The 14,253-nt window shown below is 49.5% G+C and overlaps 1 protein-coding gene across 1 annotated transcript in view; it reads right to left on the reverse strand.

The window, feature by feature from the left end:
• DNAJC11 (DnaJ heat shock protein family (Hsp40) member C11) overlaps positions 1-14,253 on the reverse strand; it is a 70,439-nt gene that overhangs the window by 33,146 nt on the left and 23,040 nt on the right. The window contains exons 2-4 of the mRNA XM_027060545.2: positions 12,998-13,127; positions 9,764-9,837; positions 3,079-3,180 (exon numbers count right to left, since the gene is read on the reverse strand). Of these exons, the coding sequence (XP_026916346.1) occupies positions 3,079-3,180; positions 9,764-9,837; positions 12,998-13,127 (306 nt within the window). The remainder of the gene's footprint in view (positions 1-3,078; positions 3,181-9,763; positions 9,838-12,997; positions 13,128-14,253) is intronic.

The following is a 14,253-nucleotide window of genomic DNA, read 5'->3' on the forward strand; positions in this document are numbered from 1 at the left end:
GCTGCCTGAGACCTGTCATCTTTAGACTCCCAGAGTGGCTGCCGTCAGAGAGACAGAAGGTTTACGGGCATTAACCAAGAAAGGAATGAAAATTATCAGTATGAAGTGAACATGGCACAGAACAACCCTACTGCATCCTCTTAAGTCTCTGAAAGTCAAGACGCGTCGATGGATTAAGCAAATAAAACCAAGATCTTGAAGAGGGAGGGAGGGTGGCCATGGCGGTCCAGTCACGCACGGCGCACTCGGTGTGGAGGAGCCTCATCGTCTGTCCGGCTGCAAACTACCCCCTACGCCTGCTCAGTGTGAGGGCCTGGGAGATCCCAGGACACCAGCAACCCAAGCCTCGCGTTTTCCAGCAGGGAACACGACTCTACTCTCATGCAGCAAAGACAGAAAACAGGGGCAATTAAACTAAGGACTTTGGAGTCTCTTGACCCCAAGCAGTGGGCTTTGTGGCAAACCTTTCATTTCACCCAAGAGGAAACAGAGCGAAGACTGGAGAAGTGACCTGGCCCCGGGCCCAGAACAAGAGGGTGGAATCAGAATCCCAGTGCAGGGCTCCGGACTCCAGGTGGAAAGCGCTATCGTGCTGCCTCTGGCGTCTGGGCGTCTGGGCGTCTGTGTGTGTGTGAGTGTGCGTGTGCACGCGTGCCATCAGTGGCTCCCACGCGGGAACTGGGGATTCCGCTCATTGTTTCTAAGCACCACTGTGCTTTCCAAAGCTCATTTCACACAAACCAAGACTCACAGGTAGCTGGCCACACCGAGACACCACAAGGCCAAGGCCACGGGAGAAGGCTGACGGTGTTGTCAGAGGGCCACTTTGAAATCCCAACTGCCAGACCCCATCCAAACCCAAATGGGCCCAGAACTACCTGACCAAACCAAGTATCTCCCACGCAGTGCTGGAGGAGACACAAAAACAAAAATTCTTAACCTCGAGGGTACCTAATGAGTACCACTTTGCATCGACCCAGCACGTTTGTCTGGTTCCAATAAATTAACACCTATTTCCTATTGTTTCAATCATTTCCCAACTTGGCGTGGTAGTCAGGAAGGTCAGGCGGCTTCGTTTTACAGATGAGAAAACTAAACACAGGTCACGCGCTTAGCTTCGGGTCCCACATCACTGTGTCGGAATATTTCCCATCTACCATTTTTTCCCACCTGACCTCTTTGCCCGCTCTCATACATACATCCCACCGGCACATCCCCGCCCAACAAACTCTTACTGGTAACAACGGAGAGAAATGCCCATCCAAGTCTCAGACAGCAGTGCCACAAATGTGCTCGCCTGCCAGTCCCCTGTGACAACAGGTCGGTGCTGAGCCCGATGGTCATCGGCAGTGTCCTTCCCCTGTGGCCTTAAGAGAGGCGATCTCCCCTTTCTTAGGATGAGAACATCCCAAACCTTTCCACTCATCATGAAAAGCAAAACCCTCAGAAATGGAATAAAAGCTCTCCTCAAAATGCTGCATGGCCAAACATCTGGCTATCACTCACTATTTCTGGTTAGAAAATGTCTTATTTATTTGGAAGCAGTTTATGGAAGTAGCGAAGTATTAGGAATTTTACAATAACTCGCACGCTTGTGTGAAATGGTCACAGCTGTGCTCTCTCATTCCACGGAAACATGGCCTGGAGACACGTTTCCACAGAATCCCAATAAGCAATCACTGCGCGCACCCAGATGGCCAATTTTATCGCAGGCCACGGAGGCTCAGGCTACTGTGACGTTCTCTTTCCCCTTCGTTGCTCGGAGTGCAGCATAACTCCAGCCAGAACGGCAAAGATTCCACAGCAACAGCTTGCTCCCGCCAGGCCCCACCCCGTCTCCTCAACCCTCACTCCATCTGCCGACACCGACTTTCAAACCAGACCTCCCGCGGCGCGTGGCCCTGAGCACTGGCTCCGCGAAGGGAACCCCCGAGCGCGGCTCAGGGCGCCGCAGAGACCTTTGGTGCGCCCCACCGTGTCACCCGCCCCGAGTCGGTTCAGCCAGCGTTTCGATTCTCCGCTCTCCTACGACCGTAAGACGGCCCCGCACCACTGACGCCATCATCTGCTGCAGGGAGGCTGGGCAGGAAGGAGAGGTGTTGGCATTTATAAATATACTTTGAAATGCAGGCTTCAAATAGATGGGAGTGTTCTGAAGATACGGTCCTCTAAACGCTGTAGGAGTCTTGAAAAAAAATTCCCCTTTCTAGAATGTACTCGATCAGAAGTTCGTATTATCACAATGCCCGGGCTGTAAGCCAGCCTCTGTTCTTTCTCTTTAGGAGATCTCAGGCTGCCTGCCAGGCCATCGGGCCACACTGAGGGAGTCCGGCTGCTGAGGGCCCTTGTCAAGTGCAGCCGAACAGGACACCGGGGCCACATTCGACTAGACATTCACACAACCGGCACCTCAAGTTGACGGAGACACCCCATTTGCCACGGGGCTGGCGCGTGCACTCTGGACAATCTGCTTCTCTAACAGATCAGAGGAAAAGGTATCATCCACAGGACCGAAAAGTAGCTCTCAGACTCGGGCCCGTCACTAGGTCACGGGACTCAAACTCCCTTGGGGACTTGATGTTGTTAAAGGGGGTCACCTCGTTGCCAGAACAGCCTGGTGACTGGTGCTCACGGCACCGGTGTCCAGGCAGATCAGAGCCGGGGCCCCGCGTAAGGCAGTTTGGAAACATCCCACACCCCCAGTGCTGCAGGGAGTCCTGCTGCTTTGGAGCAGGGTCAGGTGGCTGCTGACAGTGTCCCTTGACTGTCACCCGCCAAGGGCTTGGGCGGCACGACTGCAGGAAAGGGCCTCAGGGACCTTGCCTGTGCTGCCGCCTGGGAAGTCTCCTCGGCTCGGGATGGGTTTGGTCTTCCCTGCACATGGTTCAAGGGTTCAAGACACTTTTGTCCAGGTCCTGAGCCGAAAGCCACCAGGAGCTGCTCTCCCGAAAGAGGCTGCTCTGAGATAAAATAGGCACAATTTTGTTCCACCAATTCGGTCCGCTCTCACCACTGACCTCAGGCCTGCCGCCTGGCAGTGAGGCCTACGCCATCCTCACCGCCGCGGGCCCGGCTCACCTTGGGGTTGGTGCGCTGCTGCAGCCTCCTGTCCTCCCTCTCTCTCTGCAGTCGCTCAAACTCTTCCCTGATTTCAGCTGGCGTTCTCCTCCTCTCCACAACCTGCAGGCACAGTCAGGAGGAAGAGGCAGTTAAGGACCCAGAAAGCGAGGGAAACATACACCAAGAGTGGACATCGCTAACGCGGCGCATTTGCGTGGCCCAGGTCCGGCTGTTCCTCGCCCTGGGATTCCGAGAGCAGCAATGACACCCCGACAAGCCTTTCTCCCACGGACCCAGGCCCTGGTGAGCTCAGGCTCACGGTCGTATCCGCTCAGCTCTGCCCTCCGATCATCCCCAAGGCGATGCTTCCCCTCAGCTCTCCAGAGAGACGTAAGCGTGGTTTCCTTCGTTTCGGTAAACTTCTCTCTGATGCTGCAGGAATCTTACAGAGAATACGTCGCCTTAAGTCTCGTGGTCTAAATTTCCTAATGAGTCCCAGCCCAGTAATAAACGTTGAAGATGAAAGCAGAGGACGAAGGTGCTCACAACTGCCCTGTCATCTCTCCCCAGTGTGCTGGAGCCATCGCTGGAGATGCCTTCTGAGCTTCAGCCATCAGGCCTGGGCGTTTTTACACCGTGGGACTCTTCCCCCTTCAATATGATATGACCCTGAGAATGTACGATGCCAGATGGGCCTTAGCATAAAACAGTACTCAGGTACCAAAAGGCAGGCCACAATACTACTCAGGGATGCACAATGACAAGTCTATGAGAAAATAAGGCGTTCCGTTTTGGCTTTTCTTAGCTCATCACAAAATGGAGATTTCAAAGAGGCAGGAAAAGGCCACCAGGGGCCTCAGGCCCCACATCTCTGAAAGAGGGAACCGCACCACATGATTTCTAGGGGTCCAGGATGCCATGGCCTGGGAGAAACACCGAGAGTGGGGGCAGGCCGACAAAGTCATGAGATGGGTGGGGGACAAACCCAGAGAGCACATTCCTTGTATCAGTGGGAGAAACACAGAGGCGCCTCGAGAGGCTGCTCACAGAACAGCTAAAAAGGGAGGTGATGTGAGAAGAAGCAATCCTGGAAATCACAAGTTTAAAAAATTGTTTAAAAAAATACATGCTTACAGCAAAAAATCAAAATAGTACAGAAGGATATAAAGGAAAAAAGTACAATTGGCCTATAGCTCACTCCCTCTTCTCCGCCATCCTCCTTCTCCCAGGCTGACATCTAGTTTTTAATGCATCTTCCTGGACACCCTCTGTGCATACATGTATGTGTGTGTGCATTCTCACATAAACCGGGTCACGTTCTAGGTTCTGTGTCCCTTTATTTTATCATTCAGCAATATAGAAAAATAAATACAAAAACTGGCTTAGCCAAAAGCATACTGAGAAATGTGTTTACTATGCTTTCAGGAAGTAAAGAGGAAAAAATAAGGAAAACAGCATTTCCCCCTCTAATAACCAGATGTAATCAATAATTCCTAAAATAAAAACACGGGGCGCCCGAGTGGCTCAGCTGGTTAAGCGTCTGACTCTTGATTTCGGCTCAGGTCATGATCTCACAGTTCATGAGATCAAGCCCCGAGTCGGGCTCTGTGCTGACAGTGTGGAGCCTGCTTGGGATTCTCTCTCTTTCTCTGCCCCCGCCCCAGTCATGTGTGCACTCGCTCTCTCTCAAATGAATAAACTTCAAAAATAAAATAGAACACTTAAAAACCATCCAAGAACAAATGAAAGTCCTAAATGGCACGCCAGTGACTGCTTCGTTACCTCACAACAACACCCTCGGTTGTATTTAACTGACTCACCTACTTCTCTCCAAAGCTGAGGGCGTGAGGCACCCACCCACCCGAAGTCCCTGCCCTGGACAGAGTGGAAGTGAGGCTCAGTGCTTCAGTTTCCATCACCCCCCCCCCTTCATCACAGAAAATGAAGACAAGAGAGCTTCAGGGAAATATAAGTAATCAACTATTCCATTTAACCGTGAAGGTCAAGACGGATCAGGAAAAAAGGATTTAAAATATTTAGGAATTCTTTGTGACCTTGGGACCCAGATTCCGTGGGCCTGTGACTATGGAACCTACCAGTGGCGACCTACGTGACGCATTACCACGGCCAAGGGGGTCTGGATGGGAAGCGGAAGAGCCCCCTCCATGGGTCCCGGAGCAACCGGGCTGTTCTACCTGGACGAAAAGGCTTCACACCGAGTAGTCTGCCCAACGGGACACTGGTGTTGAGAGTGCAGACTGAGCACGAGTCTGACCAGCCAGACTTACCCAGCGACACTGACTCCATGTATGTGGTGTATGTGCCTCTATACTGCTTTTTTTTTTTTTAAGTTTATCTATTTATTTAGAGAGAGTGCGAGTGGGGGAGGGGCAGAGAGCGAGGGAGAAAGAATCCCAAGCAGGTTCTGCGCTGTCAGCACGGAGCCCAATGCAGGGCTTCAACTCACGAAACCGGTGGAGAGATCGTAACCTGAGCCGAAACCGAGAGTTGGATGCTTAACTGACTGCGCCACCCAGGCGCCCCTATATTGGTATTTTTAAAATAGATTCGTAAGATTCCAGGAATTAAGACCAGAAAGTGTCAGGCTCCACAGAGGCCAGAGCAGAACAAGATTTGTTTTCAAAAACTCTATAGCTGCCTCACCTCTGCCGGCTGGATCAATAGGTACAAATCCCTTTCCCTCTCCCACACTCCCTGGTGAACTGAAGAGGCAGATGCTCCACAGGGGTTAAGTCATCCCATTTCTAGTCAATTTTACAGGAGTTTTGGCAAAGAGCTGGCGCATAATCAGAGCTAACTGCAAAGTCAGGACGGCTGGCACCTCCCGAGCAGTGAGGGGCCGGGCAGGGCGTCTCGCTCCAGCTTCCAAGGCCCCCGGCCTTTATGCTCTCCTTCACACGGCGTGCACTCTGGTGGGGACGGAGGAAGACCAGGCCAGGGGCAGGTCACCATCTTCCATCTTGGTCACCCTCAGACATGTGCCCTCCCTGTGCACCCAGGAGCACACCTTCCTGAATGGCACTACAGCTGGTAAATACCAGACGTTCTTGATGACAGAGCGTATCACGTGCAGCCCGTGAATCCACACACCTGGACTGTTCGCCTTAACCATCCATTCACCAACTAGTTCTGTCCCTGCGTTAGCCAGGAAGACTGACTTCCCTTGTGGGAGAGGGGACAGGGACCCTGAAAAGCAAGGCAGCCTGGCGAAAAGCGGGCTGTCCCACACTGCCTCTAACCTCCTGGTGGCCTCAGCGGGGGTCCCCTGATCTCTCACTTCAGATCCCTGCTATAAACTACAGGATTCCCGAGGTACCGTCTGGTCTGAAAATTCTGATTCTAGCTACCTGACTTTTGTTTTGGAATAATTCTAGAAGATTACTTAGAACTTTAGAAAAACGACAAAGATAGTACAGAAAGTTCCTGTACACCCTTCACCCAGCTTCTCCCGATGTTCACACCTTACGTAACCACGGGACGGCTGCCAAATCTCAAAACCAACCTTGGTGCGCTACCGTGAACTGAACTCAGACTTTCTGGATTTTACCAGTTTTTCCACTCGCGTCCCTTGTCTGTTCGGGGATCCGGTCTAGGCTCTGGGACTGCATTCAGTCATCCTGTCTCCTTAGTCTGTGAGAGCTTTCAAGCCTTTGTTTTCATGATCTTGGCCACACTGTAGCTCTTGGTAATGCAGGTTACCTTCTTAGACACGGTAAGACTGACGTCTAAGAGAGCGGAAGCAGTGAAATAAGGACAAAGTAAGGGGCTGCAGACAAAAGTAGACAGTGAACGGTCTGGGCCAAAGGACACGATGGACTGTCTTGCCAGGGCTACTGAGGCATGTGCTCTCCGTTCCGCTGGCGAGCTGTTAGCAGACTGAGCACCACGTAGCCTTCCCAGCTCAGGGTGAGCCCTGCCACTCTGAAGCCAATCTCATTTCCAACGTGGGTATCCACACAAACCCGCTAACCAACTTGGAAAACTGAAAGGGCTGGCTTTGCACGTGGGTGTGCCTGAACCTCTGCATCTCATTCCCGTGGAATCCTACCGGAGAATGACAAAGCCTCTTGAAGGTTAAAAGACAAAAACAAGGGGGGGGGGGGCGCCTGGGTGACTCAGTCAGTTGAGTGTCCGACTTCGGCTCAGGTCATGATCCGTGGTTCGTGAGTTCGAGCCCCGCCTCGGGCTGCTTCGGATTCTGTGTCTCCTCCTCTCTCTGCCCCTCCCATGCTCATGCTCTGTCTCTGTCTCTCAATAGTAAATAAACATTAAGAAAAAGACAAAAACAAGGAATGAAAACTTACCTAATGACTGAATGCAGGGTACTTAGTGCAGCCTGAACAAGCTCCCATTTGCTCCCCAGCGGCCACCAAAAGAAGGGGGTGACCCCTCTGCCGGACAGGGAGTGGCCACTACGCCTGGGGTGGGCTCTTACATCTCTGGACTGAAGGCGCTAGGATTCTGACAGCACCCTTTGGCGACTACCCCATCTGTTCAGACTAACAGATGTGGGGCAAATGGATACCATCAGCAATTAGAAAATAACACCAGCAACAGCATGAAGGGAACTCAGCTTCCTCCCTGGGGAAGCAGCTCTGACTGATGCAGGAGAGTCCTCGTGTGAACCAGCCAGCAGCGGGAGGGGTCTCCTCTTAGGAGTGGCCATGCCAGCCCCACAGAGCGCTCCAGAGTTCACGGAGACTCTTCATTCACAGCCTGAATGAGGGGCTCAATTTTCCCCTCATGTGTTAGACACGGATACATCTCTTAGTGCACATCTGGGAGGGGATCTTCAGGTGTTCTTCCTTGAAGTCATTTTTATATTCAGTGAAGGCTTAGAATCAATGCAAAAAAAGCCAATTCTGATCGATGAGAACTTGATTTTCTTAAAGTAGCTTACTAAAATATATGCATATAAAAACTTACCCATTCACCATCCATGACTGCCTACATACTTGTATGATCACTACTGTGCATGCGGTTTTGCTCTGTTGCTAATAGGGAGATAATTTGGTTTGGTGATAGGAAACCACACAATATTTTGCCAGGAAGATGTTACCCCACCGCTCCATTAGTTGGGATGCTGCTGCTGGGAATGAACAACCCTGACTCTGAAGGGAGGGGCATGTAAGAGAAGTCTGCAGCCTTTCTGCGGCGCTGACTGCTACCACGAAACACTATAACCGACCCACGTCTTCCAAAAACAAGGGAGCTTGAACATGGTGGACACAAGGTGAGGAGAAAGTAAATACAACAAGATTCTATTTTCCTTTTAGGAGGAAAAAATGCTTAGCTATCAGACCTAACGCTTTTGCTACGATGAGCTAAGGTGACCTGAAGCACTGCTATTTCCATCAAACCAAAGGCCAGAGATCGACCGCCTGCTGGAGCCAGGCAGGACACGCGGATGAAGGGCAGGCCCGATGTAAGACCACGGGAGGTGCTAAGTGTCGGGAGGGCCGACGGCACAGCCTTGCCCACAGGGCAGAGGCTCAGGAGATCTGGTGGACTGCTGTTCCTCGCAGGGGAAGTCAGATACGCTGCTACCAGATTTTCTGATTTTTCCAAGAGAAGACAGACAACCGGACTTTTATGCAAAATGTCCCGAGTTTTAAATGACAGCGACTTCAATTTGTTGTGTGGGCAACCAAAACATGGCCACGGGTGGAACATGGCCCACAAGCCACCAATATTAAGCCGCAGTGGAAAGGGAACCAGAAGCTGTCTCGCTTCTCTTGTACTCTTTATCCCACGGTCTGTAGAAGGTTTTAACGCTAGTTAGAGGAGACGGGCTTACAGGCTTGAGATTCAATACCACAAGGACATCAGGGGTGATTTATACAGTGATGAGAAAGAAATGAACAATGGCCAATTTAACATTAACAGCCTCCTACAATATCTGGGGCGTCAAAACCCAAGTTTCTTTAATGCAATTAAGTACTAACACCTGTATGTTCTTACAGCAACCTAAGGGTTTCCCCCTGGTTTTCGTATTCATCTTCTCCCATCTTCCCATCTGATCCTCGTGCCGCCCCTCCCCCTCCCCGCACTCGTAACACGGACCTGCTCGAGGCTCTGTGACTAGTGAGCGACAGAGCAAAGGGAGAACAGAAGCTTGTGTGAATGTGAGTAACTGTTTTTACACAGCATGGCTGCCAGGGGAACATTTTTGCTCTTGGGCAATTCAATCCAGTAGTTGTCAACTTTTCTGTGTTTCCATTTGCTCACACGTACAGCACATTACCAACACAAACACGTCCCAAATGCAGTCACTCGTCACCTGGGGCGGAGGGAGCGGCACAAACCGGTGGAGGGTGGCAGGAAATGCGTGTGGAGACAGAACCGCACCCCTACGGAAACTGTCTTCCATCAGACCCCCAACCAGCCTGTTCCCTCCCGGGGGTTAGAAAATACTGGTACAGCCTACGCCCCTGGCTTTTTACCTGACAGGTTAGGAACCAGGGGACAAGCTGGAGGGCTGACCTGCTTGAGCACACGGAGGTACGCAGAGGCATAGCCAAGCCTAGAAGTCATCTCTTACACTGAAATATGAAGCCAGGAAGGGACTCTAGCAGCTTCCAGTGTTCTCAAGCACGTGGTCCCAGGCTGTGGGATCAGGGGGTTGGTGCTCTGCAGATGTTTAAAGACTTTCCTGGGATGCCAGATGCACAGGTTCTCTTACCTCCCATCCTTCCATCTCCAGGCCTCTCTTCCCATAGATGTCATAGATGGCCCTGGTCTGGGGGTCGCTGAGCACTGCAAATTAAAAATCACACGTTTACAAAGCACGGAATTCACCTTTCAGAGCTGGAAACGTCGTCAGGTAAATCCACCTCCTCCCCTTCCTCCCTGTCCAAGCACAATCTCACCGAGAGGCACTCTTCACCCCTGTGCATCTTTCCCCCTAACTGCCTATCTGATCTGGTCCAGGATGTGCTTAAAGGTGGGACACAAATGAGAAATGTCGGATTTTTTTGTGTCCGAGCAATTCTTCATTGTGAGGTGCACCTGGTAGGAAGCTGCACTCTCGGGCCACTCGAGAACAGTTATTTTTTTAACAAATTTGGTCAAGTTTCTGCCACAGTCTATACAGTAGCTGGGGATGAAAGAGTTCATTTCAGGAGTTAAAGAAACGAAACAGATGAACACAGAGGAAGGGAAGGAAAAATAAGATGAAAACAGAGAGGGAAGCAAATCTTAGGAAACTCTCAAAGACAGAGAACAAACTGAGGGTTGCTGGAGGGGAGGTGGGTGGGGGGACGGGCATTAAGAAGGGCACTTGTTGGGATGAACACTGGGTGTCACAGGTAAGTGATGAATCACTGGGTTCTACTCCTGAAACCATTACTGCACTATATGTTAACTAACTTGGATTCAAATAAAGAAATAAGCAAAAAAACAAAAACAAAAACAAAAACAAACAAAAAAACCCAAAAAACACAACAATAAGCAAACAAACAAACAAAAAGAAAGAAAGAAAGAAAGAAAGAAAGAGTTAATTCCAGTTTCTAAAGCTTATTCAGACAGGCTCTGATTGTAAAATCAGATTTTTCTACAATCAGAGCCTGTCTGAATAAGCTTTATATATATTTACTATATATATATTTAATATCCTTCTGCTTTTTCGTAAATCATTTTAAGACCCAAACACCTGTCACCACGGTGGCTGCCACATCACCTAAATAAGTACATCAGAAAAAGATTTTTCAGGGAGGGACAGAGCTACTGGAAGGACATCCAAACGGAATGCACGTGTCAGGAAAGCCAGTGGTCGCTCCCTTCCTCACCTCCTCTGCCAGTTTCTGTGCAAGACCTTCGAAACTTCTCTCCCTTGAGACTTCCCATGTATTTTTAGGCCTAATTAAAAAAACGATGTAAATGATTGTATCCATACGCAAATCCAACGGGGAAGAAAGGAGTGCTGACCACTGGAGGATGTGGGAGGCAGACTTCTTGGGCTAATCTGTAGGGCTTCGTAGGGATTTATCTGTTCACGGCTTTCCCTTGGTCTCCCCATGAGGCTGAGCATGGGGGCGGCTCTGCTGCCACAGCACTTCCTCAAGAACCGTTCGGGTTTTCTGTTAACTCTTCCCTGAATCTCCAGGACAACACAAGCTGGCTACGGGGGTAATTTAGACAACGGTAAAGTTCACACAGCCATTCAGACAACAGGATACGATAAAAGGAACAGGCTTCTGAGCAGGAGTTAAATCTGCTAAAGACCTAATGCTGACCACAGACGTGGATCGTGCACTGCAGCCCGAGTTTTCCTCATCAGTAAAATCCAATTTTTTGATAAAACCATAAAGTGAAATATGGCATATGCTTTTATGTCTGTAACAAAAAGTCTTTAAAATAGACAACAAAACACTTTTTTTAATGTTGGGGTGCCTGTGTGGCTCAGTCGGTTAAGCGTCCGACTCCGGCTCAGGTCATGATCTCATGGTTCACGGGTTCCGACCCCACAATGAGCTCTGTGCTGACAGCTCAAGAGCCTGGAGCCTGCTTTGGGTTCTGTTGTCTCCCTCTCTCTCTGCTCCTCCCCCACTCATGCTCTGTCTCTCAAAAATAAATTAAAAAAACCCAAAAGTTAAAAAAATTGCTTAAAAAATTTTTTAATGTTTATTTTTGAGAGAGAGGGAAGGAGGGAGAGAGGGAGATAAAGAGACAGAGCACAAGTGGCAGAGGGGCAGAGAAAGAGAGGGAGACACACGATCTGAAGCAGGCTCCAGGCTCTGAGCTGTTAGCACAGAGCCCAATGTGGGACTTAAACCTATGAACCGTGAGATCATGACCCGAGACTAAGACGGATGCTTAACCGACTGAGCCACCCAGGCACCCAACAACGAGAAGTCTTTATTTCATAAAGAAACACATTATCTAATTTTTGGTCTGTTTAACTAAGGAGCAAATCACCAATCTGTTCTGGAATGAATAACTTATTTTACTTGGCATATATTCTAAGAGTGCATTAATATTTTTAAATTTTTATTTATAAACCTGTGGCAGAATATGCATAACATAAAATTGATTTCAGCCACTTTTAAGTGTATACTTCAGCGGCATTAGGTGCATTCAGTGTCGTGTAACCATCACTGTTAGGTTGCTAGAGCTTTTCCACCATCTCCAACAGAAACTGGACCCATCAGTTACTTTAACATTTGGAAAAAATTTTTAATGTTTATTTTTGATTATATAGAGAGAGAGCGCGCAAGCAGGGGACGGGCAGAGAGAGAGAGGGAGACACAGAATCGGAAGTAGGCTCCAGGCTCGGAGCTGTCAGTACAGAGCCCGATGCAGAGCTCGAACTCATGAACCTGAGCTGAAGTTGGACACTTAACTGGCTGAACCACCCAGGCACCCTGACTTCAATTATTTTATACACAGCTACATCACAAAATTTTCCTTCTGAAGTACCTAAGATGTAAGTATAAAAACCTGAATTACTTGATTCTACTTCCTGTTGGCCTTCCTAACATCATTTTCTTCCTTTTGTTAGAACCTTTCCTTAACCAAATGCTCCGGAGCCAATAAAATGATGTTCAAGTAAAAAAAACATTCTTGTGAATGTTCTCATAAAAAAAAGAGAACAAAGAGGGCCTGTCTGAAGCGATCAGCCTTTTACCTGGAAGAGCTCCCTTTAGAAGAAAGCCAGCGAGCGATTTAGAGCCTGAGTGCTCCCTGCAGCCCGGCCCCCGTCTGCTCTGCTCACACTCGCATGTCCCACTGACCGGACACATTGATTCCAGGGCAAACTACTACTCTTTCAAAGGACCTGTCAGTAAAAAAGCACTAACCTAACCTCCTCTCTCATGCACCTCTAAGGACTCTCTTTCTGTCCTCCACAAATCAAGCCTCTTAAAAATCGAGCAGCTGCTTTTCAGGGCATGTGCGCGAGGCCTGGCCCTCCGCTGACCTTCATAAGCCTGGTGCACAAGGTTAAACAGCCGCTCCGCCTGGGACTTGAGCTCCGGGTCCCGGTGCTTGTCGGGATGGTAAAGCATGCACAGCCGCCGGTAGGCAGCTTTCAGCTCTTCCGAGGAGGCCTACGGAGAGAAAAATCCAGTTAGAGAACAATCAATGCTGCTTGAATATTATCGTGATCAGAATCAGCCTTGAAACGGGAACCTGTCAGCCACTCTCCCATGTGTTTGCTTTCTACATTCTGGACATAATGAAGTTATGCTTTGTGGCTTCAATAAGGCTTCTTTTTTCCACAGTTAATAAAGTGATCAATTATGTACATCAACAGCAATTGTGTTTTGCTGGGAAATGCTGCTATCAGATGCGTCTCTATACTGGCTCAATGTGCTCTGAGCTGAAACTAAAAACGTCACAGAGACCCGCTTACTTTCTAACCCAAGTTATTTGAAATAAATCACGCGGAGGCACTCTCAACAGAAAACTGGTTCAGACAGGAAAAAAGCTATCTACCATCAGACAGAAACGCCATGCATTTATCCAGTTTTCTGACAAAGGAACCTTGATGAAGATTTACCCATAAAAACCACAAATAAAATTGTAAAACCAACACAAGCCTCCGATTCAATCTCTAATTCTAAAAGGGAGCACAGAAAGTGGGCAAAAATGCGTTGCTATCCTATAGAAACAAAAGCCCTCCCCCACAAACCCAGAAGACCTCCCCCCAAGCATTCAGCTCCCCAGTCCTCACATGTCCTCAGTTTGAGGGAAAACATGCACCATGGGAAGAACAGATGATACCAAGTAAGTACAATGGACTGAGTGTATTTTAGCCGCACAGAAGGTGGGGGGGGGGGGGGCAGGGAGGATAAAACCCACACTCTGCTTTGCCTGCCGCACAGCCACCAAGATGTCCTCAGACACAAACTCCCTCGGAGGCCCTAGGAACACCGAGCCACCAACCTGGCCAGCCTCTTGGGTCTATTTTGGGGAAACATTCTGTGTGATTTCATATCAGCCTCCGGGACCGTTTGGGTCTATTCGAGGTGATGCTGAACAGGCAGCTCTATCCAGATGACCGGTCAAGTAAAGAACATTTTGTTTTTGGGAGGCAACCCCCTCACCATTTTGACAATAGAAGCCCACTTCTGGGTTGCCGATGACACACCAGAGGGACCAAAAAACCAGTATGCGGGCAGAGAACGGGACCAGGTCCCCAGTGAGAATGCCAGGGCCGACAGTGCACTAGGA

The sequence above is a fragment of the Acinonyx jubatus genome, chromosome C1 (genome assembly GCF_027475565.1).
Source record: "Acinonyx jubatus isolate Ajub_Pintada_27869175 chromosome C1, VMU_Ajub_asm_v1.0, whole genome shotgun sequence".
Taxonomy (NCBI): domain Eukaryota; kingdom Metazoa; phylum Chordata; class Mammalia; order Carnivora; family Felidae; genus Acinonyx; species Acinonyx jubatus.